Here is a 23,181-nt window from a genome sequence, read left to right as displayed (position 1 = left end):
CCAGTTGCACAGCAAGGCTTCACTTTCTCTCTCTGCAACATCCTCCCAGACCTTCAAAATCTTCTCCGGAGGGTTGGGGGGGCCTGCAGAAGGGAGGAGACGAAGGTGCAGCCTTGCAAGAGTGGATGTTTGCTCACACAGTGTTGAAGTCTGGCTGTAGAAACTTGTAAGAAATTGTGTAGCAGCCAACTCATCCAATACCACTATTCTGTACTGAATGCTTTAAGACTAAAGCCTGCTTGCTAACACTAATAGAAAATACAGGATTTCTGAAGGAAATAGATATGCTGCTGAAACCTAGAACCTGTGCAAAATGTATGACGGTGTTGTGTTAAGCAGAAGTAATTGTTAGTATGTTTAAACAGATTTTATATACATATATAGCTTTAATTCTATTTTTGTCAATGTTTAATTGTATTTTAATGGTTGCTTTTTCTATATTTTTAGTTGTTCTTGTTTTTATCTGTAAGCTGCCTTCAGTCCCATCAGGGAAAATGTGGGGTATAAGTAATGTTAGTATTAGTTTGTGGTGGGGGTATATACTCTGCATTTTGCTTTCTTCATAGTTATATGTTATAGGGATTACCAGTAACATATCAATTGTGCAGTAGTTCCTTTGTTCGCACATTGTAGCCAGAAAGCTAAGGGAAACTGCATATTATCAGTGGCCAGTATCTGTAAAACACAGTAAGGTGTGTGAAATCCCTTAGACTTCTTAAATTTGATACCACCAACATCAGAAAGTGGCTCTGAAATGAATTGCATCCTGCTTGAAGTAGTACAGCTGACCTGGAGTGCGGTGTGCCAGGAATTTTCCTCCATTGAAGTGTACTGGTACAATTCCTAGTGTATGATGTTCCTAGTGGACTTTGTCCCAGGTACATCACGGTGATGAAAAGCTGTTGTTCTCTACAGCTGTCACAGATCACAGCTGTTGCTAATTGGAAGCTGCCTTTAATACCCCAGGGAAAGGAAAACCGTTTCAACGCAAATCTAAACCCCAGAAGAAGCGGGAAGAAAAGGAGAGAAGAGGAAAGGGAAAGCAACAAGAGGATGAACTGAAGGATTCTCTTGCAGATGATGACAGTTCTTCAACTACCACAGAAACTTCCAACCCCGACACAGAAGCACTTCTGAAAGAGGTAGACTTTTTTTAAAAAGGGGGGGGTGTCAAATGAGAGAAGATGATGGGTCTGGGGGTTTCATACTTTAAACTCGCCACTATATTTATGCATTAAGAGATTTAAACTCCACTTCTTCCCCACAAAGTGTCCCCCATAAGGCTGCTCACAAGAATTGTTAACAACTTGGTAATGGAAACAACTCAAAAGCAGAAGCAGGAAAAAAAACCCCACAATGTACCTAATCAAACTCCAGAATATTAGAAAACACAGCCACCTAATTTGTAAAACCAAAAGCGCAATGAAACAATGCTGCATTTATTGAGCATTGATTCAAGAGAAAAGGCCAAGCAAACCTCCTTGAGCAGGAAGGTACACAGTTGGGTTGAAAAAGTCCTGTAATGCATTCCTACCATCTCTGAAGGCAGTAGGATACAGAACAGGACCTTCCCAGAAAACCTCAGTGAATGGTCAGAATCATGTGGGAGAGGATGTTCTTTCTCAAAACACCTAGCTCCAAACCATTTAGCAATGATGATAATCAAACTTTAAGACTGGGCTTAGAAACAAACTAGGAGCCAATGAGACTAAACAAAATTAGAATAGCAGCATTTTGTACCAGCTAAGTTTTCTGGTCACTTTTCAAATGCACCCTCGTGTAGAGCATACTTCAGTAATTCAATCTGGATTTGACCAGGGCCTGTGTAGCAATGGCCATATTCGCTTCTCCAGGAAAGGCGCACACAGACTTGAAAATGTGTCAAAGCATTTCTGGCAATCTAGGAGCAAGGCCAGAAATGATTTCTCCAACCATGAAACTAGTTTTTGAGGGGAGCACAACCCAAAAAGTTGAACATTTGTCCTCCAACCTAACCTCCTAGGACCAGCCCTGCATTAAAAAACCAGAGCTAGCACAACGTGGTACCCGGCTCCTAGGCCCATCCCTGTTGGTCTAGAAGGATACTGTGACTGATGTAGAATTACTTCATGAAATTACACATCTACCATTTGATTTTTAAAATTGAACATTTGGGAGCAAAAGTAGATGAGATACCAAATGTGTGGTTTAAAAAAATATAATAATAATGGTAGGTGAGGGGGGCACAAAATTCAATGGGACAATAACATGTGGGGAGGTTTACCCCTTGCCTCCCTTGGTGCAGTACTGATGAATATTGCCCCTTGCTACATCCACTTGGTAATAATGCGTTTAGCATCATGTCTAAACTGGCCTTTAGATATCCCTAAGTAATTTGTAGAATTTACTGTGCTCTAGGTTTCTTGTAGCATAGCAAAATGAACTGGTAGCTTCAGTTAAGTAACTTAAAGGAAAAGCTCTCTGCTTACATTTTTAAATATAATTATCAAAGCTGTTTTGTGAAAGAAATGGGGAGATTTAGCTATAATACATATTGTTCCTAGAATTGTTGTCTTCCTCTCCTTTCAATGTATTATTGTTTACTTAATATTTTTATTGGGATTTGGTTGGCTGTTTGTAGGAGCCAGAAAAGCAAAAGGGAAAACAGCCAGTACCAGAAAAACAGGAAAATGAAATCCAAGTAAAACAGAAAAGCAAAAAGCTATCGCTTATCAAGAAAGAAATCCCGACAGATGTGAAGTCCAGGTACGCATAGAACTATGTTAATGCCATCCAAACTACTTTCCTAAGTAGGCATGAGGAAATAAAGTTCCTGGCAGCAGAACTTTGCATCAGTCAGCTGAGAGAAATGTGTCACACGCTGCAATAATTACCATTTCTTCTCTGTTAACGTGGCTGAAGAAAAGGAAGTGGTAGTGCCTGGGCACAAGAAGAATGATAGATAATAGAAACTGAACAGAAAGGGGAAACCTTGTAATTATGGGAAACTCTGCACAATAAGGAGCCTGCTTTTTTTGTAAGCAAGAAGTTAGACAAATAGACACTTCTCCATTTGTTTTTCCTAACAGTTAAGACAAAGGGAGTCGGCTTGGAGGAGATTAGAGAAAGCTGTTTCTCTTCTGCGCACTTTTATGTATGCAGGATCTTACTTTGTTGGTCAAACTGTTACAAATAATAACTTTTTTTGGATCATGCTTTTATTACAGTTCCTTTGAGATGTCAAGTCCTTCGTCACTCGAAAATAAGCAGCACAAAAGCTTTTCATCCAAGTTGTCTTCTCAGCATATGTTCGCAAATGGGTTCAAACCAAGAAACCTCCAGAAAACAAAAGGTATTCTTTGGCTGTTCAGCTATTAATCAAGATTTACCTCTGAAACTTTAGTTTTAGCTGTTCCTCACTGGCTGTACTTGTGAGGCTGAAGTGCTGTATGCCCTACAAACTACAGGTTTATTTGTTGTTTCTTCTTCTTCCTATTAATAATAATAACAATAATAATATTTATTTGCAGGTATCAATATGAAGCTGATGGATAATAGGCCATCTTCACTAGCAAAGTTTTTCTCCAGTGGTTCTGGTCAGGAGCTGGGCAATACCAGCAGCTCAGAAGGAGAAAAAGATTCACCACCACCAGAGTGGGACTCAGTGCCAATTCACAAGGCAGGCAGCTGTAAGTACTCTGGGCATTAATTTAACATTAACAATTAGCTTATGGGCAGTGAATCAGTTCAATAACAAAGGATTTGATTTCTTTTTCTATTTGAACACAATTCTTTGTGCTTAACATCAGAATAGCATATGGTTGTCACAGAGTTCTTGGCACAAAGGGATAACGGAGGGCTTGTTTGGATAAGATGCCTCTGCTGTCCAACTGCTGTCCCCTGAACTCATTGCTGATAATAAACTTTTTGTTTTGTGATTTGTAACAAAAGTGGATTTATTAAGCACACTAAATAATAATAAAACTCCTCAAGAGAGAGACTGAGGAGAAAGGATTGTTTCCAGGCACTCTATGTTATACTACTTGGGTGGCTTCTCCACTGAGAAAATGCCCCTTGTGGGGGTGCTCCTTCCCTGTACAGGGACTTTTTACCCACTCTGCCTTTGCAGCAACTACAGCAGAGCAGTTATACTGAGTGATCTGTAAGAGTCTGTTTAGGCATTACTACTCCCTTCCCAACTCAGGGAGATGTTAGGCCAGAGAGAGACTGGCAGTGGGATTTGGCTTGTACTCTTACCAGGATAATGGGAGGTCCCAAGAGTATCCAAATCACAGAACCTCCTATTTTGGGTATTCACCTCTTCTTACAAGCAAGGAGTGGGGAAATGTGTACGTATGTCAAAGGCATTTTCTCCTCACTTCAGCACTGTTTTAGTAATGTGCATGAGTGAGAGTTAGGGTTGCCGTATTTCAAAAAGTGAACATCTGGACACAAAAGCTGTTGTTGTTGTTTTTTCAAAATCTTCAAAAAAGGATAAGTTTTTAACCTTCTGAATTTTTGAAAATTCCACCTGGACACCATTTTTGATGGACGAATCCCAGCTATGTCCGGGAAATTCTGCATGTATGGCAGCCCTAGAGTTAGTTCCTTTTTAAAGGTTAGAAGTGCAGAACTTGACAACCTCAACTTTGCCACTTTAGGTGGTGCAGAATATCTGACTTACTGGGCACCAAACTGAAACTTGTAGTTGCCTGAAACATTATCAGACTTGGAATAAGTTAACACTATTAAAATCTGCTCTCCTGGTAAGAGATTTAATTTGTGACTGATTTGTTTATTTATTTATTTATTTATTTATTTTAAAAGTTCATGAGGCATATCCAGTGCTCCAACGTCCCCATCCTCCTCTCCTGCCCCCTTCAGCTGCACACACCCTCAAAATCATTTCCAGGAGAGGAGGGGACCCCCTCCAAAGCAGGGTGTGTGTTTTTGTAGGGGGAGGAAATGGAAGTCCCATTGTACCAGCAGAACTCCTGGCACAGCACTGGATACAACCACAAGTAACTGTTTCAAGACTGACTTTGTACTATGAAGTAATAAAAATAAGACATCTCTTCTTCTGGTTCCCAGCTACTGACAACCTATATAAGCTGTCCCTGCAAACCCTTAGTGCAGATGCTTTCTTGAAACAACGACAGACCTCACCAACTCCTGCCTCGCCATCTCCACCCCCTGCATCATTGGCCTTTGTGCCCCGAAGCACTTATAGCAGTATTGTGAACAACTGCAGGTAAGTTCAGGTGCTCACTGCATAACCAAGCAAAACATCTGAAGGCAAGAAACTTGTGTCGTTATTTTTATTTATTTAGCTGCATTACCATTTTCAGTTCCAACTTTCAACAAAAATTAGTTTTTAACTTCTTTCCTTCCTAGTTTATGACACAATCTATTGGGATGAGTCCAAGGTCCAGTTTTCTGTATAACCTCTGTAGGGGGCCAAGATCCAAACCTAGGTCTGAACAGCAGACAGGGGCAAAGGCAACAAATTATAAACAAAATGAATTAGGATGAGGGTAAGACTCTCTTGATATGCTGAGAGATACATACTCTCATCGGCAGTAGAAGCAATCCTAGCTCACTGTATACACATCTCAGGATGGTTTTGGCAAGAACTTAGTGTCAGAAGTGGTGTATAAAAAATGTGGATGTTTTCTTATTCAAAAACTAAAAGAAAAATAGGTTTCAGGACACAATATCTGTGTCAGCCCTTAGTTAGGCTGTATCCAAATCACCAGATTGGTACTAAGCCCATAATTCACAGATTTCCTCTTTAACTGGACCTTTGGCTGATTGACATCAAATGCCCTTTTAAAAATGTGTTGGGTAGGGAGGCTTTATTGGGTTATTTTTGTTTTTAATTTTATTATGTATTTTGTATTTTTATATTCTGATTTTATGTTGTAACCGCCCTGAGACCTGTGGGTATAGGGCAGTATACAAATTTAGTTAATAGTAGTAGTAGTAGTAATATCTCAAACAAGGCAACAGGTGATGTTAGATCACTGCCTTGAAATATCCAAACCCTAGCATATTAACTTTATGGCAAAATCCAGTTCAGGTAAGCTCTAAAGAACACCACTCCCCCCCCCCCCCGCCTTGTTTCTTTCAGTGAACCGAAAAGCAAGGTGCTCAGTGGTGCCAAACATAAGGTGGCAAAGACAGCTTCTCTCCCTGGCAGGAATGGAAACCCTACATTTGCTGCTGTAGCTGCTGGTTATGACAAGAGCCCAGGTAAAACACAGGAATCAAAAAGCTATGGCTATTTGAGGGTGTGATTGTTCTGCTATCTTCCTATTCTCATTTAAACTCCATTGTTACAGGTGGCAGTGGCCTAGCAAAACCTTCGCCAATGAAGAGCGAGGCATCTGGCTGTATGAATGTTTCACACACAACCGTTGACAGTGACGGCTCTGACAGGTAACTTGAATTAATCCTTTGGAAACAGAAGCTCAACAATGGTGGATATGGTAAAAAGCTGCTTTCCCTCTTGCACCCCCGTTAGAAGAATATGTCCATTAAAAACCCTATACTTTGCACATAGAAAATCCTCACTTCATAATTTGCCTATCCAAAAAATAATAATCTTCTGTTTCATGTTATTTTTTATTTTCAAAAAATTGTTTTAAAATTTGGATGCTGGCTGTTTAGCATAGCATAGCATGTTTGTAATTTGACAATAAAACAACAAAACTGAAGTCCAACATTTCGTCTTCTCATAAGATACTGAAAGATGGGGACCAAGTGTGTACTTTTCAGTTGTGTGGGCATTAAAAATAAATAAATGACAGTTTAGTTAACTTAGTTAATTAAGGATGTGACTGTAGGCCTACTTTCAGCTACAAAACTCACTGGCACATACCTGTAAATAATAAGTGTCGGGAATTCACCCTTGGCATTTTTTGTCAAAATTGACAGTGTGTTAAAATCATTATTTGTTGTCCACATGATATTTGGCTGTGTTATGGTGGTCTTCACACTGAAGTGACCTTATTAATGAAAACCTCTTCTCCTCTGCTACACTTAGTTCTGGTTTGTGGAGTCCTATAAGCAATCCTAGCAGCCCGGATTTCACACCCCTCAATTCCTTCTCAGCATTTGGAAACTCCTTTAACTTAACTGGAGGTGAGTGGTATGTTACAGTAGTTAAAAAAAGGAACAGAACAATATGCCATATTTCTCAATTGGCTACCCTGGCCAATCTTTCCTATTGTAATAAGGCTCACTTCCTTTGAAGATGTTTTTGGCAGTGTTATGCCTTGGAAAATAAAGAATGACAGAAAATATTAAAGATACCTTTTCTTTTAACGAAAAATGATCTTGTTTTTCTTAATTACATAAATAATCACACACTTCAGTATACCAGGGGTGGGTGGGTGTGTTTATGTTTGAGATAGATAGATAAATAAAAGCCAGATTCTAGTGGCATGCCAATTTATTTTAGTTTTATTGATTGAGCTACTTGTCAGTTCCCATGCAAACAGTGGAGAGTCAGGTGAGGAACTTCCCAGTGGGTTGACTGCGCATCAGACTGCTTTAGAGTTCAACATGATGGAGGGAGATGTAGGTGTCCTCTCCTCAAGGGGAGAAAAGAGCAGGGCTTTACTCACCACCGGCATCGGAGGTCTGATGATCAAAGAGATCAAAGGTGGGGCAATGATAAAATAGGGGGATCATGATCAATGGAAAACTATGCCTCAATATAGAATCTCCAAATTGCTGTAGGAAGTAAAACCTCTCAGCAAATAAAGCATGGAGATTTATGAAATGGTTAGGGGGACTTAATAACTTTTCTGTAACAGCTGTCAAAGTTCAGTGTTTGTCCCAAGAATTGTATATTTGAGTTTATAGAGTCTGGTCCCACAGAACAGCAAAAACAAAACAAAACAAAACAAAACACCATAAAATCAGTAAGCTTTGTTGGGGCAGCTAGTGTTTAAAAATGTTCAAAGGAAGCTCTCCTATTAGAAGAATTATTCCTCAGATATGGTTGCTCAGAGCAAGAAATAGAGAAGGCACAGCACCACAATGATCTAGTAATGGCAGTCCGTCACATAAAAGGTCAGAGCAAACACTGGGTCATTCAACTGGATTGCTGTATGGGCAGCTCTTTCTCACTTAGTTGTGCTGTTTAGCACTTGTGTTCTGGCTTGCAAATCAGGCTAAGCCAAATGCTGGCTCAGCATGAATGCAGGAATATATGGACCCCTAATATGAATTTGCAGCTGCCTTACTTCTTCCTGGCCCTTTTTGCTGCCACACTGTGCTGAGCCAACACAAAGTTTGGCTTTGCATGTTTTCCAAAGCTGGGATCATCCTTAAGCCCTCTCCCAATTAGTCTTGCACTTAGTCTGAAGAGCTCATAAGCCTGCATTCAGAGAACATACTAAGCCAGACGTTGGCTTAGCCTTGACTAGGGCAGGATATGCAGTCTTCTGCTTCCATGTTTGTGGCGCTGTGGGTTAAAGCCTCAGCGCCTAGGACTTGCCGATCGAAAGGTCGGCGGTTCGAATCCCTGCGGCGGGGTGCGCTCCCGCTGCTCGGTCCCAGCGCCTGCCAACCTAGCAGTTCGAAAGCACCTCCGGGTGCAAGTAGATAAATAGGGACCGCTTACCAGCGGGAAGGTAAACGGCGTTTCCGTGTGCGGCTCTGGCTCGCCAGATGCAGCTTTGTCACGCTGGCCACGTGACCCGGAAGTGTCTCCGGACAGCGCTGGCCCCTGGCCTCTTAAGTGAGATGGGCGCACAACCCCAGAGTCTGTCAAGACTGGCCCGTACGGGCAGGGGTACCTTTACCTTTACCTTTTTAGCTGTTGATTTCATCTATGAAAAATAATATTGTGCATAGGTTTTGCAAGACAGAATGTAACATGGATGTTTTGTCTTATTCTCCATTCCCTCAACTTAGAAGTTTTCAGCAAGCTTGGGCTGTCACAGTCTGTTTATAGTCCAGATGTTCAACGAAACTGGACTGAGCTTAGTAATGTTCCTTCATCCATCTGGGACTCCTCAGCTACAGATCTGATACCTCCCTGGCCCACAAGTTCAGGATCCCCAACTCACACCACTTCAGTAAGTATATGAATGTGTGTGTGTGTGTGTGTCTATTACTCCATATGGTGCTCTCTTTTTCCTGGTAGTATTGAATACTTGTGTGTCATAGCTCTTGTCCTTATTTTGTTTTTTATTAATATAGTCTATCCTTGGGAACCCAAGCGGCCTGTGGTCTACCACCACCACTCCGTTCAGCAGTTCCATTTGGTCAAGTAATTTGAACAGTAGCCTTCCTTTCAACACTCCAGCTAACACGTTGCCAGGTATTGATCTTGGGAGTGAAAACACCCCTCCACCAGCTGCTGCTGCCCCAATAGTTAGCAATCCTGAAGATTTGGGACAAGCATATAACCCTTGGCTAATTTGGAGCCCTGCAATCGGGAGAAGAAGCTCAGATCCTTGGCCTAATGTGCATTACCCACCTGAAAACGGAAATTAAGAACAAAGGGACTGTTGTCCAGATTGGATCATGGTAAATTCTGTAATATGCCTGGAACATAATTTGCAGTTTGCTACCATTCCTACTCAGACCCCAACATGGTTACAATCTAGTCATACATTCATCACTTTAAAGTCTGTCTTGAGATTATGGTAGTATAAAATTACTGATCAGCTTGGAAAAGTTTGGATGTGGGTTAAAAAATCCTATAAGACGATATTCTTTTTTTCTTTTTCTTTTTACCAACTGCCCATTCTGTTTTTTAAACACTTGGCAATTTCCAAAATGCAGTGATTTTTAACTACCGTGCTTGGTTTTTAATTTCCCCCCAGTATTATGCTCTCAAACATAATTTTTAAGAGCACCTTGTGCTAAAAATGCAGAGTATTTTTTTAAAAAATAAGGCTCTCTTTGTTAAAGGCTCTACGAATGTAAAAACCTTAGGAGCAAATGTATGCGCATACTGTTCAAACTATACATTTTATGTGCTGTTTGTACATTTGTAAACCTGAATGCATTTTTAAGTTGAACTGAAATGTGCATAGCCAATACTTGTGGATGAAAAAAAAAAGATTCCTTGTGCTTTTCTTACCAATACAACTTCAAGTTGTACTTGAAAAATAAAATAATGCTTTTTTTCATTTCTGCCGTATGTGCTTCTGTGGAATGTTTGAATTTCAAAGATTTGACAGCCTTTCTGGAAAAGTTTTAATATACGTGCTAATCATTGGTGGCATTTCGGGACAGGCTTTGGAACTTTTGTTCATGGGAACAACAGTCCACCTTAAGCACATTTGTTACAAAAACAGTTGGACTATGGTGAACTCTAGTCCCTGTGAACGTCAGCAGCACAGGAAAACATTGTATAAAAATAGCCATGCCATGCAAACTAAATGGCAGCTATAGTGTGTTTGCTGGCAGTAGGCTTGGTGACAGCTGTTGTAGCACATCTAGTCTGCTGCTGAGTCACCAAAGAGAAACTGTAGATGTATCCTCTTTTTACACACACCACACAGTCCAATCCTTTGTCCTTCCAAAGTGATGCATTCTGCACAGAGTAGAATCATAGAACTGTAGAATTGTAAGGAACCACAAGAGTCATCTAGTCTAATCTTCTGCAGTGTAGGAATTTTTTTGGCCAATGGGCTCGAACCCATGACCATGAAGATTGAGAGTCCCATGTTCTGTTGACTGAGCTATCACAGCACAATCAAAATCACATGCAAGATCACAGGTTTACTTATATTAAAATTCTGGATATCCTGTCCTAACTGAGACAGTATAGATATCGATAGATGGATAAAGAACTGATTTAAGTGAAGAAGAGAAGAGAGTTTTATCTTCTAGAATAAACTTTCACACATGAAGTTTCTGGGAGCATTCTTTATGCCATTTGGAGTACAGTGGACCCTCGGGTTACATTACCTTCGGGTAACATAACTTTTGGGTTGCGAACGCGGCAAACCTGGAAGTGTATTCTTCTGGGTTTCACCACGCATGCATGGGCAGAAGCAGCGCCTCGTGTTGCAGACTTTTCGGGGTACGTAAGGACCCCCGGAACGAATTAAATTTGTATCTGGAGAGTCCACTGTACAAATTTAATATTTTCCCGAGGAGCCTTGCCCAGCTGGAAGCATTTTAAGGTAATCTGAAAACTGAACTGGAGCACCTTTTTGCTACAAATACAAGCGTGTGGAATTCTCCAGGGTTGAACCCTTATAATTGAACTTAAGTTATTTACAATGAATCTGGCATATAGAATAATGTATATGAGACCTGATAATTAAGAATGACTTGTATGGGACAAAATATCTCATTATCCATATTGTATCTAATTTTCATTAACTTACTCTTTAGGAAGGATGAAGGGGGCAGGTGCAAGCACCTGCATTGATGGCACACACATGGAGATCCAACCTTTAAACACTGGTTTTAAAGGTTAGGGCTATCTAGTTTTTCTGCCTTGAAGAATGTAAGGATAATATTTACTAAGCAAAGTGTAGTTTTATAAGCAAACCAGAGGCCTTCATTTTGGCTGATAGCATATCAGTGTGCCGATTTAAGGCTCCCTCGCTTCTTCACATCTCATTTCTGCTCATTGTTATACCTTCTCCTCCTGACTTTCTCTCTTCATGCCATTCTTCTGCGTCATGTCCTTTTCCTGGAATCTTCTGTGTTCCTCGGTCTGTTATTTTACCCCTCCACCTGCCTGTCTCATCCCTTTGAACTCAGCCAATTGCTGCCTGAGAATTAACTGTACTCACTATGGCAACATTAGTTCATTGCAGTATAGAGCAATGTACATTTAAAGCAGGCATTGAGTGATGAACACAGCCACAATTTTTTCATTCTGATGTTCGGCTTGTGGAATTGCATTAGCAAAACATGACTCCATATGCATGCAATGCGTCTTGTCTCACTAGAAGCAGGGGCTGCTCCTTCCTGCTTTCTGTATGTGTCTGCACTTAGTCATCTCAGTTAGACATTTTAGAACTGGTGGTGTGTTAATACGGCCAGCAGTAAAACAGCAGGTGTTAATAAGTTTAGTATTAGTGCATTAGCAAGTATGATGACAGTGCCTTTATGCCTGGAAGAAGGCGGCACAGCCAAATGCAGACTCCAAAGTGGATTCCAGTGACAGAGGCACTTAGTTACAAGCAAGCAATTTGTCAGGCTGCAGAAAGGCCATTACTTGGCATGCTGGCGTCAACTCTTTGGAAGCACAATAATTCTAAGGTTGTTCCTACAGTTACGCTGTGCTCTTGAGACATGTATGCAGCTGATGGTAAAAGTATGAGAAAAGCAACTTGGGGCTCAAGACAAGACTGCAGCTGGGAATGGCAAGTAAAGCACACGTAAATGTGCAATATGTTTCTGAATTTATCTCTATTATTTCATTTAGCAGCTTGGTCCAGGGAGGTATTTTGTCATGCTTCTTGCTTAGTCCAGGTTGCTGCAAGTCAAGCTTTACACAGTTAGAAAGATTACCTGGCATGCTGTGGTTCTGATGGTACAGCATGACCATTTGTTTTGGTTTTGTTCTTTCTCTCCTTTTGTTACCTGTAATTCCCAAGGAGGCTCGCCTGGCGCCTTTGTTACATATCTTTAGGCGCCAGGCAAAAACATTCTTCTCCTCCCAGGCCTTTGGCTAATTAAATAATCTATAGTTTTCTAACGGGGGGGAGGGTATTGTTTTCATTTGCTATAATGTTACATGTTTTTTGGGTGTGGGTGTGTGTGTGTGTGTGTGTGTGTGTGTATATATATATATCTCCATGATCTTTGGATGAAGGGTGGTATAGACTCATCGAACTGTAGTTGAAAGGGACCCTGAGGATCATCTAGTCTGACCCCCTGCAACACAGGAATCTTTTGCCCAACTTGGGACTTGAACCCGTGAACCCTGAGATTAAGAGTGTCATGCTCTATTGACTGAGCTATCCCGGCTTAATAATAATAATTATAATATGTCCAGCCTGGTTGGTGCTGTTGTTTTCCCTCTCTTCTCTCTCCATCCAGCTTTCAGGAAAACTTGAAAGCTTGCCCGCTACTTTCGTATTTTGGTTTGTCCTAACAGTCCTGAGACAAGTTGAAGGAAGGCTAATGATGTGAGGTGGGTGGTGAATGATTCCTTCCTCAGCTAACAGGCTAGAAAGTATTTGAAGGATCTTCCTTGAGTTCTCTGAATGGGAGGGACGAATGGGACTAGGGAGGTAACATCGTTTTTTCTCTCCCTTTCCCTGCTGGGAGTGGCTCTGATGGGTAGGGCTGAGAGGAAGAGAGAGAAAAAGGAAGGAAAGAAACATAAATGCAAGTGACAAAAGGCAAATTGCTGAAGCATCTTGGGGTGCCTCACTCTGGAAGTATGAAATGGGACAGTGGATTTGCTGCTTGTATGAACGCTCTGCTTCTTCATTTATACATCAAATATTACAAAGCGTAGTGATCTCCAAGTAAAGCCAGCCCCTGGGTAGTGCTGCCCCTGGAGCTTTTCACTGCCTAGGGAAGTGTGGCGAAACAGTGAGACTAAAGTGTACAATGACAATATTTTGCTGCTGAAGTGCTATCTTGAAACTACTTCGTAATGAACCGTATAAACTCCCCTGCAGTGTCCTTTCTGTGCAGGGAAAACAACAAAAAATGAGCTGGCAATGGAAACAATATTGCAAGGTCAGCAGGTTTTACAATAAATGCTGCAACGTAACATTCTTCCCTCTTTTTTCCTGATTTAGAAATAAGAAAGACTCAATTTTCTGTGCCGTCAGGGTCTGGTTTTGGGGAACTAAGGAAGCTGCCTTGTTGAGAGTCGGGTCATCCGTCAATCTAGCAGAGTGTTCTCTACACTGACTGGCAGTGAGTCTCCATTGTTTCAGACCAGAATCTTTTTCCAGATTTACTTGGAGATACCAGGTATTGAACATGGAACGCTTTGCTGCTAAGCTACAGTTCATTCTCCAAAGCTGCAGTTGTAGATCGGCAGCACCACCTTCTGGCCAAATTGTATTCATTGTTAGATACAAGGTAGTCTGTAACCAATTTCTTTGAAATAGCAAGTCTTTAAAACAAGGTTTTGGGGAAAATATAAATTTAGTAAGAAAATCACTTACACTGTACTAATAGGCGACTATTTTGGAGGGTGGAAGGGAAGGGTTTTCTGCAAAGCATTACTCCTTTCCCCCAATTCCCCTGTGGTGGTTTTTAAAACTGACTACTTTGCCATACAAGGAGTAATGGAGTGTAATGATGTTAATTTATATAATTATATCTTTAAAAGTTTGCAGAATGGTAAACAGCATCCTTCAGTACTCAAAAGAAATATGTATAAGACTACATGGGTATAGAAATGATTTGATATTAAAGATTCTGGCCATATCACAGTGGGATGATGGGGCAGCAAGGGTGCTATCACTTTCCTATAAATCTCATGTACAGTAGATAACTATTGGGTTTAGGCCAAAGGCAGAGTTCCCTTTGAAGAATGACTAGAAAAAGACACCATCTGCTCCAGGATCCTATTCCTCCTAGAACTTAGTGCACATTGTTTCCACTCCAGTCTGACCCAACAGAACTTCTAAGAACCTACAGCAAGTTATCAAAATACTTGGTACACACGCCTCTATCTCGTCGTTCTTGCGTCTTGCCCCAAGCAAATGCCACAAAAGCTAGCAGAGTTATTATGATTCACAGGTACAATCTAGAGAAAGTGGAGTGCACTTTTCAATTTTTTAAATAGTATTTTATTAAATGTTTTAAAATGTGTGTGTGTGTGTATGTGCATGAACACACATGCATATACAGACTTAGTTCAATATTTTCTACAATAAATTGACTCTATTAATCAGATCTGTAGATGTGGTTTATTAATTTAACTGATTCAAAGAATTCTGTATACACATGAACATAAAGATTACATCATTACAGTGGACGCTCGGGTGGCGAACCTATCCATGCGGGATGCATGCTTACAACCCGCAGTATGTGCAACCTGCAGCGGCGCATCTGTGCATGCGCAAAGAGCAATTCCGGTACTTCCGGGTTTCGATGGTCCGCAAACCGAAAAAACACAACCTGAAGCATCTGTAACCCAAGGTATGACTGTACTTTCCTTCTGTCGATGCTGATGTAGCATATTCATGTAATTTATTTCCCCCTTGTGCTTCTAAATTAACAAAACTTTCCAGCATTTCACGTAGTTTATTCTATGTGGCTATTACACAAAAAAATCTCGTGTAAAATAATTGGTGTGTGCTTTCTGAAAGTTAACGTAAACATTATTGGATCTAATGGCAAATTTATTCCGTGAAAGTAATTCTAAATCCATGCTTGTTTTTCTCTAGATTGTGCTCAACGTGTGTATACTAATTTCACTACTCCCTAATAGAATTTTTGCCCGTTATTTGCAGATAAATCAATATTAAATAACTAAGCATCTATTTCAGTCTACCAGACAACATGGGTTTTTAACGTTCTGAGGTAAAACTCGCGAGATGTCTTAAGTCCTATGGATTCTCTCTCAGTGGTGCAAGTTCAATTTGGACCTTTCACAAGATTTTTTTCAGCAATAGAGGCAATACAAATGGCAGCAGTGTTGATGCCTACCAACCTAATATTGCTCTGGCTATGCTTAGCTCCCTGCATTATGCCATCAGCTCACTCTTCAAATGGAGGCCAGTGTCATGAAATGAGCTATTTTAGAGCCAAATCTTGGGACTCCCAGAGGATGGGTATCTTTCACCCTCTTCCAGCTATATGTTCTGTGCTAGTAAAGGAGGCTGAAAACCCCTTTGTGATGTGGCTTCTGGTTTCCCCCCCCCCCCCATATAATTAATATACCACTTGATTGGTGTGTTTTTTAAAAAAACAAAAAAAAACCAACCGCAATTTAATTTTAGGTATTGCAACACAAACCTGATTGGATAGCAACACCAGAGATCAGGATGCCCATTATATGTATGCTTGAGGAAGGAACTTCAGTAAGTCCTTATAACAATACAAAATATTATTATTATTATTTTAAAGCAGCTAGCAGAAGTGACTGGAACTTCCCTAAATCACAATTTTTCATTATGAAAGCTTTGTTCTCCTTGTTCAGTTTGTTACTCCAGTCCACTACCATCATTCCTCTTGTTAGTGAACCTTTGAGCTCAACAGTTACACCAATTGCTGTGTATTCTGTTACAAAATTCTCTTCGATGGCAGCTGCCATAGCGTAGGAATCACATGGAACAAACCCTGACCGCCATTCTTTTTCACCTGGATTTTCCCCCAAGATTTTTGAGAATTCAAAAGAATGAGAAAATATTTTCTTCATGAACATAGCTTTCTCAGTTTTCTGGTTAACCCATTCATGGTAGAATTCCTGCAAAGTAAATAACAGTTTGGGCTTTTTTAAAAAAAGAGAACTATTCAACTGCATAAAAAGTTAAGTAAAAACTCCAGAATAAACATTATTGACCTTGACATCAGTAATGTTCCACAGGGAATTCACAGTGGCAAGAATTAATCATTTTAGCTCCCGATGGATATATAGTCATGAGGATGATAGATTTCTTTATATAAAATAGACTTGTCATATTCAATTTAGTTTTTTAAAAATCAGTTACCAACTAAGTCACGTTCAGGGCAGACCCATTGAAATTGATGGACCTAAGTTACTCATGGTCACTCATTTCAGTGGGTCTATTCTAAACAGGACTAATGCTGGATACAACCCAGATGCAATCCTATACATGTCTACTCAGAAATGAGAACCATTGAGCTCAATGTGGCTTACTTCCAGGTAACTACATATAGGATTACTGCCACGTGATCAAGCTGAAACACTTGCCTAGATATTAACAGATCATTAATACCTTACCCAGGATAGTGGGCAGGAACATGTGAACTCCCATGATGCAATGTAAGTTGGGCAGGTGTACTCATTTAAGACAATGTAAGCAGCTTCTGGGTCTGTTGCAAAATTGAATTCTCCACAGACTGTAGTATTTCCTCTGGCTAATAGAAACAAAAAAAGAGCTACATTAGCTTTCTGTGGGACAATTCGTTCAGTTTCTAACAGCTGCTTCCTTCACAACAGCTCTTTGTTATTTGCCACAGGTGCAGGACAATTCCACCCCCGCTGCCAAACATGTACATTGTCATATGTGAACAAAAAGCCCATACAAACTCATAGACTGCACCAATGTTAAAAAGGCGCAGTCAGAGAGACAGAAGAGGCCGGAAGAATGTGGAATTCATGTGATGGAATGGTCTGCTTCAAGCAAAGGCAGGAAACAAACTGACACTCCAAGGCAGGGAGACCCAGCGATTTCCTTTGGAGCTACATTTCCTGCGTTCAGATACCAGAAGGAGCACAATCACACTTGGAGGAGTCTCTAATGCCCAATTTTTAAAAAGGAGCATGTTTTCCATGGGGAAGCTGCAAGCTAAATGCAAAACCACTGAGACCCCATGTGGAGAAAACAAGGGACAAGTGGGAAACAGCTTGGACCCATGCTTTCTAGGCATGGAACAACTGGAAGTATGGACTAATGCTTAGTTGTTTCAAATGTCTCCAAAGTAGGCAACAAAATGCCCACACAAAAGAAAAGTATGCTGTCTTCAGGAATAATCAGGAGGATTTCTTGCAAATTCAGTTGCTGAACCATCAAGGTAACAACTAAGACAAAATAAGTACTTGAATGATGACTCAACTTAACTTGTTGCAAAACACTGAAACACAGTGTTCTGCAGGCAAGAATATTCTTTAAAAAGCAGCTCACTTGTGAAATATTAAGAGAGAAAACAATTACATACAAACATGCCTAACAAGCCCTCTTGATTTACCTTCCGTATTTCCTCCCATGATGAACACATTTTTAAGTTTCTTAGGAAATGTTGGGTCCATTTTCACGGCCAGCGCTAAATTGGTCAAGGGACCCGTAGCAACTAGAGAAACCTATAAAACATACACAACAATTCATCGAAATGACTTATATAATAGTTGTGCTGTCTTGTGTTGACAACCCCTCTGTAGTTAAATATTCCCGGCTGAGCTCCAGGAAAAAGACCCGGTCAGGGCTATATCTTTTTCTGGGCAGCTGACAACCGTATAATAATAACACCAAATAAGGAACTATGAGTTGAGAAATCCCAGTTCAAACAGTGCACACCCATGATCTCATATGCACATAGGAAGCTGTTATGACCAGTGCTAAATTTTAACGTGAACCAGGCACCCCATGTCAATGCCCGATGACACAGAGCACCTTGCTTGCATAATTCTTCCCCGTTTTGAAGGGAGTCTGCATGATCAGGTCTCTGTATGGAGCTACAGTTCCCATGAAGTATCATTGCTATGGCGTGGATGGGAAATCTCACTCTTCCACAACATGAGGATGGTGCCACCACCCTCTTCTGCCACAGAAGCCGGAGATGAGTTCATGCTTGCTAAATGCACTGAACGCTCAAAAAGCCCAGTATGTTAAGCATTATTAGCAGCATTATTTTCCCTAGCAATAACAACACAGCTGGGGCTCCAAGGGAGGGGTTAGGGTTGTATTTCTAAGGAAATACTAAGCTGTACACAAATTATACAAACAATCGTCATCACTGCAGAAGCATTGGTGACAGAAGGAGCAAAATACGGTACTATCGAAACTCCTTTTAGTAAGTCCCATGTCCACCACTATACAGCCCGTGCTAAATTTATTATGTATGCTTTTCCCTCCAGAGCCATATAGTCTCTTTCCTCCAGCCATTTCTTACCCACCCACACCACCAATATCTGCACCCCGTACTACTTTCCTTACCGAAAAAAATCCATTTCCTCTTGGCCCATCTTCACCCACCGGGATGATTCTTAGAACCAAACTAGATCTGTCAGTAACACACACACACATATTCCAGTATATATATATTCTAAAAATGTAAATATCAGCCACGGAAGGGGCAAGGGGACCTGAGTAGGACAGCAGGAAGGTGGGAAGGGAGTATTTAATCATTTCCCTCCCACTGTAATACCGACGAAGATCATCCCATTGCTATTTGTACCAGGAGAGAAACCTTCATTATTCACCTACAAAATACAGGAACTATGAAAGAAGGAAAGTGGATAAGAGTATAGTATTGAAAATATAGTTAATTGAATTTAAGGAAACCAGTGTGTCGTGCAGAAATGAAATGTGATGGGAAACAGTGCAGTTCACTCAATCTGTAAGGGGCAATTTTATTTTTATTTTTGAAATGGTTTTGAAGACCAAGGAACTTTAGGGAAGCTAAACCCCCAAAGCACTGATATATGAGAGAGAGAAAATATTTAAAAGACATCTAGATGATCACCTCTCTCACACAGAGTGATCTACTGCCAACTGCCCTCTAGAAAGGATTCTGCTAACTTTTTATATGTATCCACATGCTTTTGGATCCATGTCTACTTTGAATAGTAAAATTCACTAGGGAGGAGCTGAATGAATTTTATATCATTTCACCTGACCCGGTCGTTCATTGACTATTCTTAACATTGCAAGCACAGCATGTTCTTCCTGCAGAAGCTCTAATCCTGGAGCGTTGGGATCTGGAACATCACCCAGTCCATCTTTTCCATGATAATCTGCCCCTTCCACAGGTCCACCAAGTATCGGAGATGAGGCACCAGGATAAACTGGAATCTATGCAAGATATGACAACCATGTGATTTTAATTTTAAGACAAAAACCATTGATGCCATCAAAATAAAATACAGTTGTCAAATAGCTTTTATTGCCAACTAGTTAATCTGCAGGAGTTGGGCTTAGGCCAAACTGTGACTAAGGCTGTGTACATACTCCCATTTGCTCTGCATCCAGTGTGCTCCACTGTGGGTTTGGAAAGTGGTGTACACACGACATCAACCACAATCCATATCTATCCTGCATCTATCCCATCATTCCTTATGGATTAATAAACTTTTATCTGTTCTTATCCAAACCTGCTTCAGTCTTGCCTGTGAATGCTGTACTTCAAATTATACAGTTACAGGTGTCAATTTTACACACACACAAACACACAAAATACAATTACATATTATGTGAGGGGTTCCATATAAGCAAAAACACGTATACTCAAAATGTCATCTTAGAACTGCTCCTGTGAGAGCATTCCTAGCCTTCCAGAGCTGACAAGCTGAGCAGGCCTTGCCCCCCCCCCCCAAAGCAAGGCAGAGAGCTCAAGGCAGAGGTCACACCTGTAACCCAAGTGGACCATATGCAAAAAGAGCTTTTAAGTTCTCTGCCTTGCTGCGGGGTGGGAAGGCCCTCTTGTCATGCCAGTTCTGGGATATTGTGGGGCTGTCTGGTCTCCTACGAGATCTCATGCAAGCATCCATAGCTTTTTAAAACAAATCAATAGTAACTAAATGATGATAAGACCCTTTTGCATTTTCTTTGACAAGGCTTAATTAGATCTTACTGTCATGCACAATTATTAGCATTCATTCTTTGCCTTTACCCACATGCATTTGACAAGCGCTTTTTCTTTTCTTTTTTACGCAACTGAGATCTATCTTTAAATCAGACTAGGGAAATAAGTATCTAAGGGGTTGTTGTTGTTTTTAATCCTTCTCATATTGGAAGCCCACTTTACATCAGAACAGAAGGAATGACAAGAGCTAATCTTGAATCCAAGTGTAATCCATGGAAAGGAACATATGTCTCCTGTCTTACGTTTAGGGAACTGATGCACAAAACTCCCCTGCTCATGATGGCCATTTCTGTTTACTTTCTGTACCACAGTCCTAATCACGTTTAAAATCTTAAAATTCTATTGCAAACAAGCTCCATTAATTTTAATGGGATGGAACAAAGTAAGTACATTAAGGGTGCCTCCTTAAACTGAAACCCTGATCACATTTACTTGGTAATAACGTCCACTGCAAACAATGAAATACAGAGCTACCCACATCCAGGTAGTCATGCATGCTTTTGTAATAGCCACTATTAATAGAAGGCAGTAAACCATTAAGAGAAGCAGCTGCAATCTTTAAGATCACAGATGCAACCACATTTATTTATTTATTTAATTATTTATCTATTTATGAATAATAATACTGATAAACCACCCGTTCATATAAAATATCAAGGCAGTGTGCAACAATTTATATGGCAACAAAAAAACAACAACCACAAGATACTATAATAAAACAATGCAGAATAATCATAAATTGACTGATTCATCTTGAAAAAGTTTAATCGCCTGAAGAGGCCTGCCAGCATAAAAAGGTTTTCAAGAGATACCTGAAAATTAGCAGCAGATGTTTACTGACTCTCTGGTGGAAGAGTATTCTACACCATGGGACCAGGAAAATTCAATGTGTGGCTTCTAGTTGAAGCCAGTTGACTCAACCAAATGTTCTCAGTGATTGCCATTATGTGTAAAAATTAGACACTACTTGGAAGCAAGTACAGTATGCATAAGATCAAGTTATCTGTTTATGAATACCACATCATGACACCATAATGCAAAATTTGAAAGATTATTCAGCAGGAACAGATTACCTCAAGCTTGTTACAAATATGTAACACACGAAGTACATTTTTACATATATTTTCCAAGATGCTGTTTCCATAACAGCAAGTAATCCCCAGGACTTCAACATTGGGAGATGCCAGGGCCATCATAATAGCTTGAGCATCATCAACACCACAATCAACATCAACCAGCAGAAGTTTCTTCATTTTAGAAATGCCTATGAAAAAGTAAAACAAATAATTTAAATAGACAAGCTTTGTATCATATTGACCACCAGACCAGTGGAACTGTGGTAACAGAGGGATGCTCATGCACACAAAACATATTTAGGAAGATCTACTACACCTCCTCTGGGGTGTACTACACTCAAGGGCATGGGGAAAACAAGTGAGACACAAATGCCTCTTTCATCTTCACTCCAGACTTAAACCAGGGCAGCAACAGGCTCACAACCAACACTAGTCCACTTGGCAAAAAGCTAAATATTGGACAGCTGTCTCTAAATGTATGGTGGTTGTCAGCTTATCACAAGTGCAAAATGCTTGGACTTCATTCACTTCATTCAGTCACCACAAGAGGCATTTAGGTTTTACACTTTGTCCAATAGGATTCTATGCTTTAGAAGATGCATAATCAAGTAGAATTCCAGTAGTGCAGCTTTCCCCCATCACTGGGCTCCATAACTGTGCTCTGTTTTGAATTAAACTGAATGAATGAATAGGTGACTATTACTAGATCTTTTTTTAGTTTTTCAAATTAGATTTTCAGTTATGCAATAAAGAGAGAAGCAATATATACAACAGACAAAGGAAAGAACACAAAAATAACCCCAAGACAGAATGGAGATGAGGTCCAGAGCTTACTAAGATTCTCTCTCCAACTTTGTGCACCTGCCAACTTGAGAAAACCTTCCATGCAACTGAAGAGGTGGTCTCTAGTCTGCAAAATGTACGTCATGAACAATTTGTTTCATTATCTAAGCTGCAACAATATTTTGCAGTTATTGTAATAACGACGCTGGGTTAATACACATTCCTGTTGCTGCACTGCTGTGTTGCTAAGCTGCTTTGGGCACATCTCCTTGAGAAAGCAGCATACAGCATAAAGTACCGTAGTAACAATGATGACGAGGACGAAGATTACAGAGAGTAACTGTACTTAATGGATTTTCTGCTTCTTATGCAGCTGTTGCACGGCATCAGGGCAAAATGAGACAACGGCAGAGATAACGTGGAAATTGACCACGATGTAGCATGTATAAAGCAATATATAATTGAGACAAGTTGGCTAAGGTCTTTAAAGATACGGTATTTTGCGTTTAGCTGGTTTTTAAAAATCCGTCGTTCATTTCTGACAAGATTTGCTTTAGCAAACTCGGTTACAAATATTGTTTTACAGGGGAGGGGAACTGTTTTTCTGTGAAAAGGTGGGGGTTTTATTTTGGGGGTGGGGGCAGACCTGTGTGGGTTAGAAAGCAAAAGCCAGGACAAACATTTGGACAAAACGTCCCAGAGGGGGGAAACGTGGCCGCCCGCATGCCAATAAATTAAACAGCCTGCAGGTGCGAGCACGTGGCCAGGACCGCCTTCCTTCCAACCCGGCCGCAGGGAGCAACGTCGGGGGCGGACTCTTTCTCCCCCGACCCTCCAATGAATAGCGGGCTCCTCTCTTTCACGCCCCCCCCCCGCCTCCTACCTGCAATGAGAG

At 40.6% G+C, this 23,181-nt stretch overlaps 2 protein-coding genes and 1 long non-coding RNA gene across 4 annotated transcripts in view; 2 read left to right on the top strand and 1 right to left on the bottom strand.

Moving 5' to 3' along the window:
- The window catches only part of TMEM131 (transmembrane protein 131), a 74,186-nt gene extending 64,056 nt beyond the window's left edge, over nt 1-10,130 (top strand). For both annotated transcript variants that reach the window (XM_083737907.1, XM_083737908.1), the window contains exons 32-41: nt 967-1,142; nt 2,621-2,745; nt 3,207-3,331; nt 3,510-3,668; nt 5,071-5,230; nt 6,110-6,231; nt 6,321-6,417; nt 7,025-7,122; nt 8,905-9,068; nt 9,193-10,130. In XM_083737907.1, the coding sequence (XP_083594033.1) occupies nt 967-1,142; nt 2,621-2,745; nt 3,207-3,331; nt 3,510-3,668; nt 5,071-5,230; nt 6,110-6,231; nt 6,321-6,417; nt 7,025-7,122; nt 8,905-9,068; nt 9,193-9,489 (1,523 nt within the window). In that variant the 3' untranslated portion in view covers nt 9,490-10,130. The remainder of the gene's footprint in view (nt 1-966; nt 1,143-2,620; nt 2,746-3,206; nt 3,332-3,509; nt 3,669-5,070; nt 5,231-6,109; nt 6,232-6,320; nt 6,418-7,024; nt 7,123-8,904; nt 9,069-9,192) is intronic.
- A 5,676-nt stretch (nt 10,131-15,806) lies between these two features.
- Nucleotides 15,807-23,117, bottom strand: LOC310843101 (inosine-uridine preferring nucleoside hydrolase-like). The gene is made up of 6 exons (XM_083735656.1): nt 22,933-23,117; nt 21,501-21,691; nt 19,458-19,637; nt 17,815-17,926; nt 16,847-16,983; nt 15,807-16,348 (listed from the first exon to the last, which is right to left on the bottom strand). Exons 1-6 carry the CDS (start codon nt 23,009-23,011, stop codon nt 15,998-16,000), a joined length of 1,050 nt encoding a protein of 349 aa, XP_083591782.1. The 5' UTR covers nt 23,012-23,117; the 3' UTR covers nt 15,807-15,997.
- The window catches only part of LOC310843126, a 33,414-nt gene continuing 31,805 nt past the window's right edge, over nt 21,573-23,181 (top strand). Inside the window, exon 1 of the long non-coding RNA XR_014563501.1 lies at nt 21,573-21,701. This is a non-coding gene — a long non-coding RNA (uncharacterized lncRNA). The remainder of the gene's footprint in view (nt 21,702-23,181) is intronic.

Source organism: Podarcis gaigeae (assembly GCF_964106915.1).
Source record: "Podarcis gaigeae genome assembly, chromosome: 4".
In the NCBI taxonomy this organism is placed as follows: Eukaryota; Metazoa; Chordata; class Lepidosauria; order Squamata; family Lacertidae; genus Podarcis; species Podarcis gaigeae.
The sequence above is the reverse complement of the archived record's forward strand: the minus strand, read 5'-3'. Positions and strand labels throughout refer to the sequence as shown.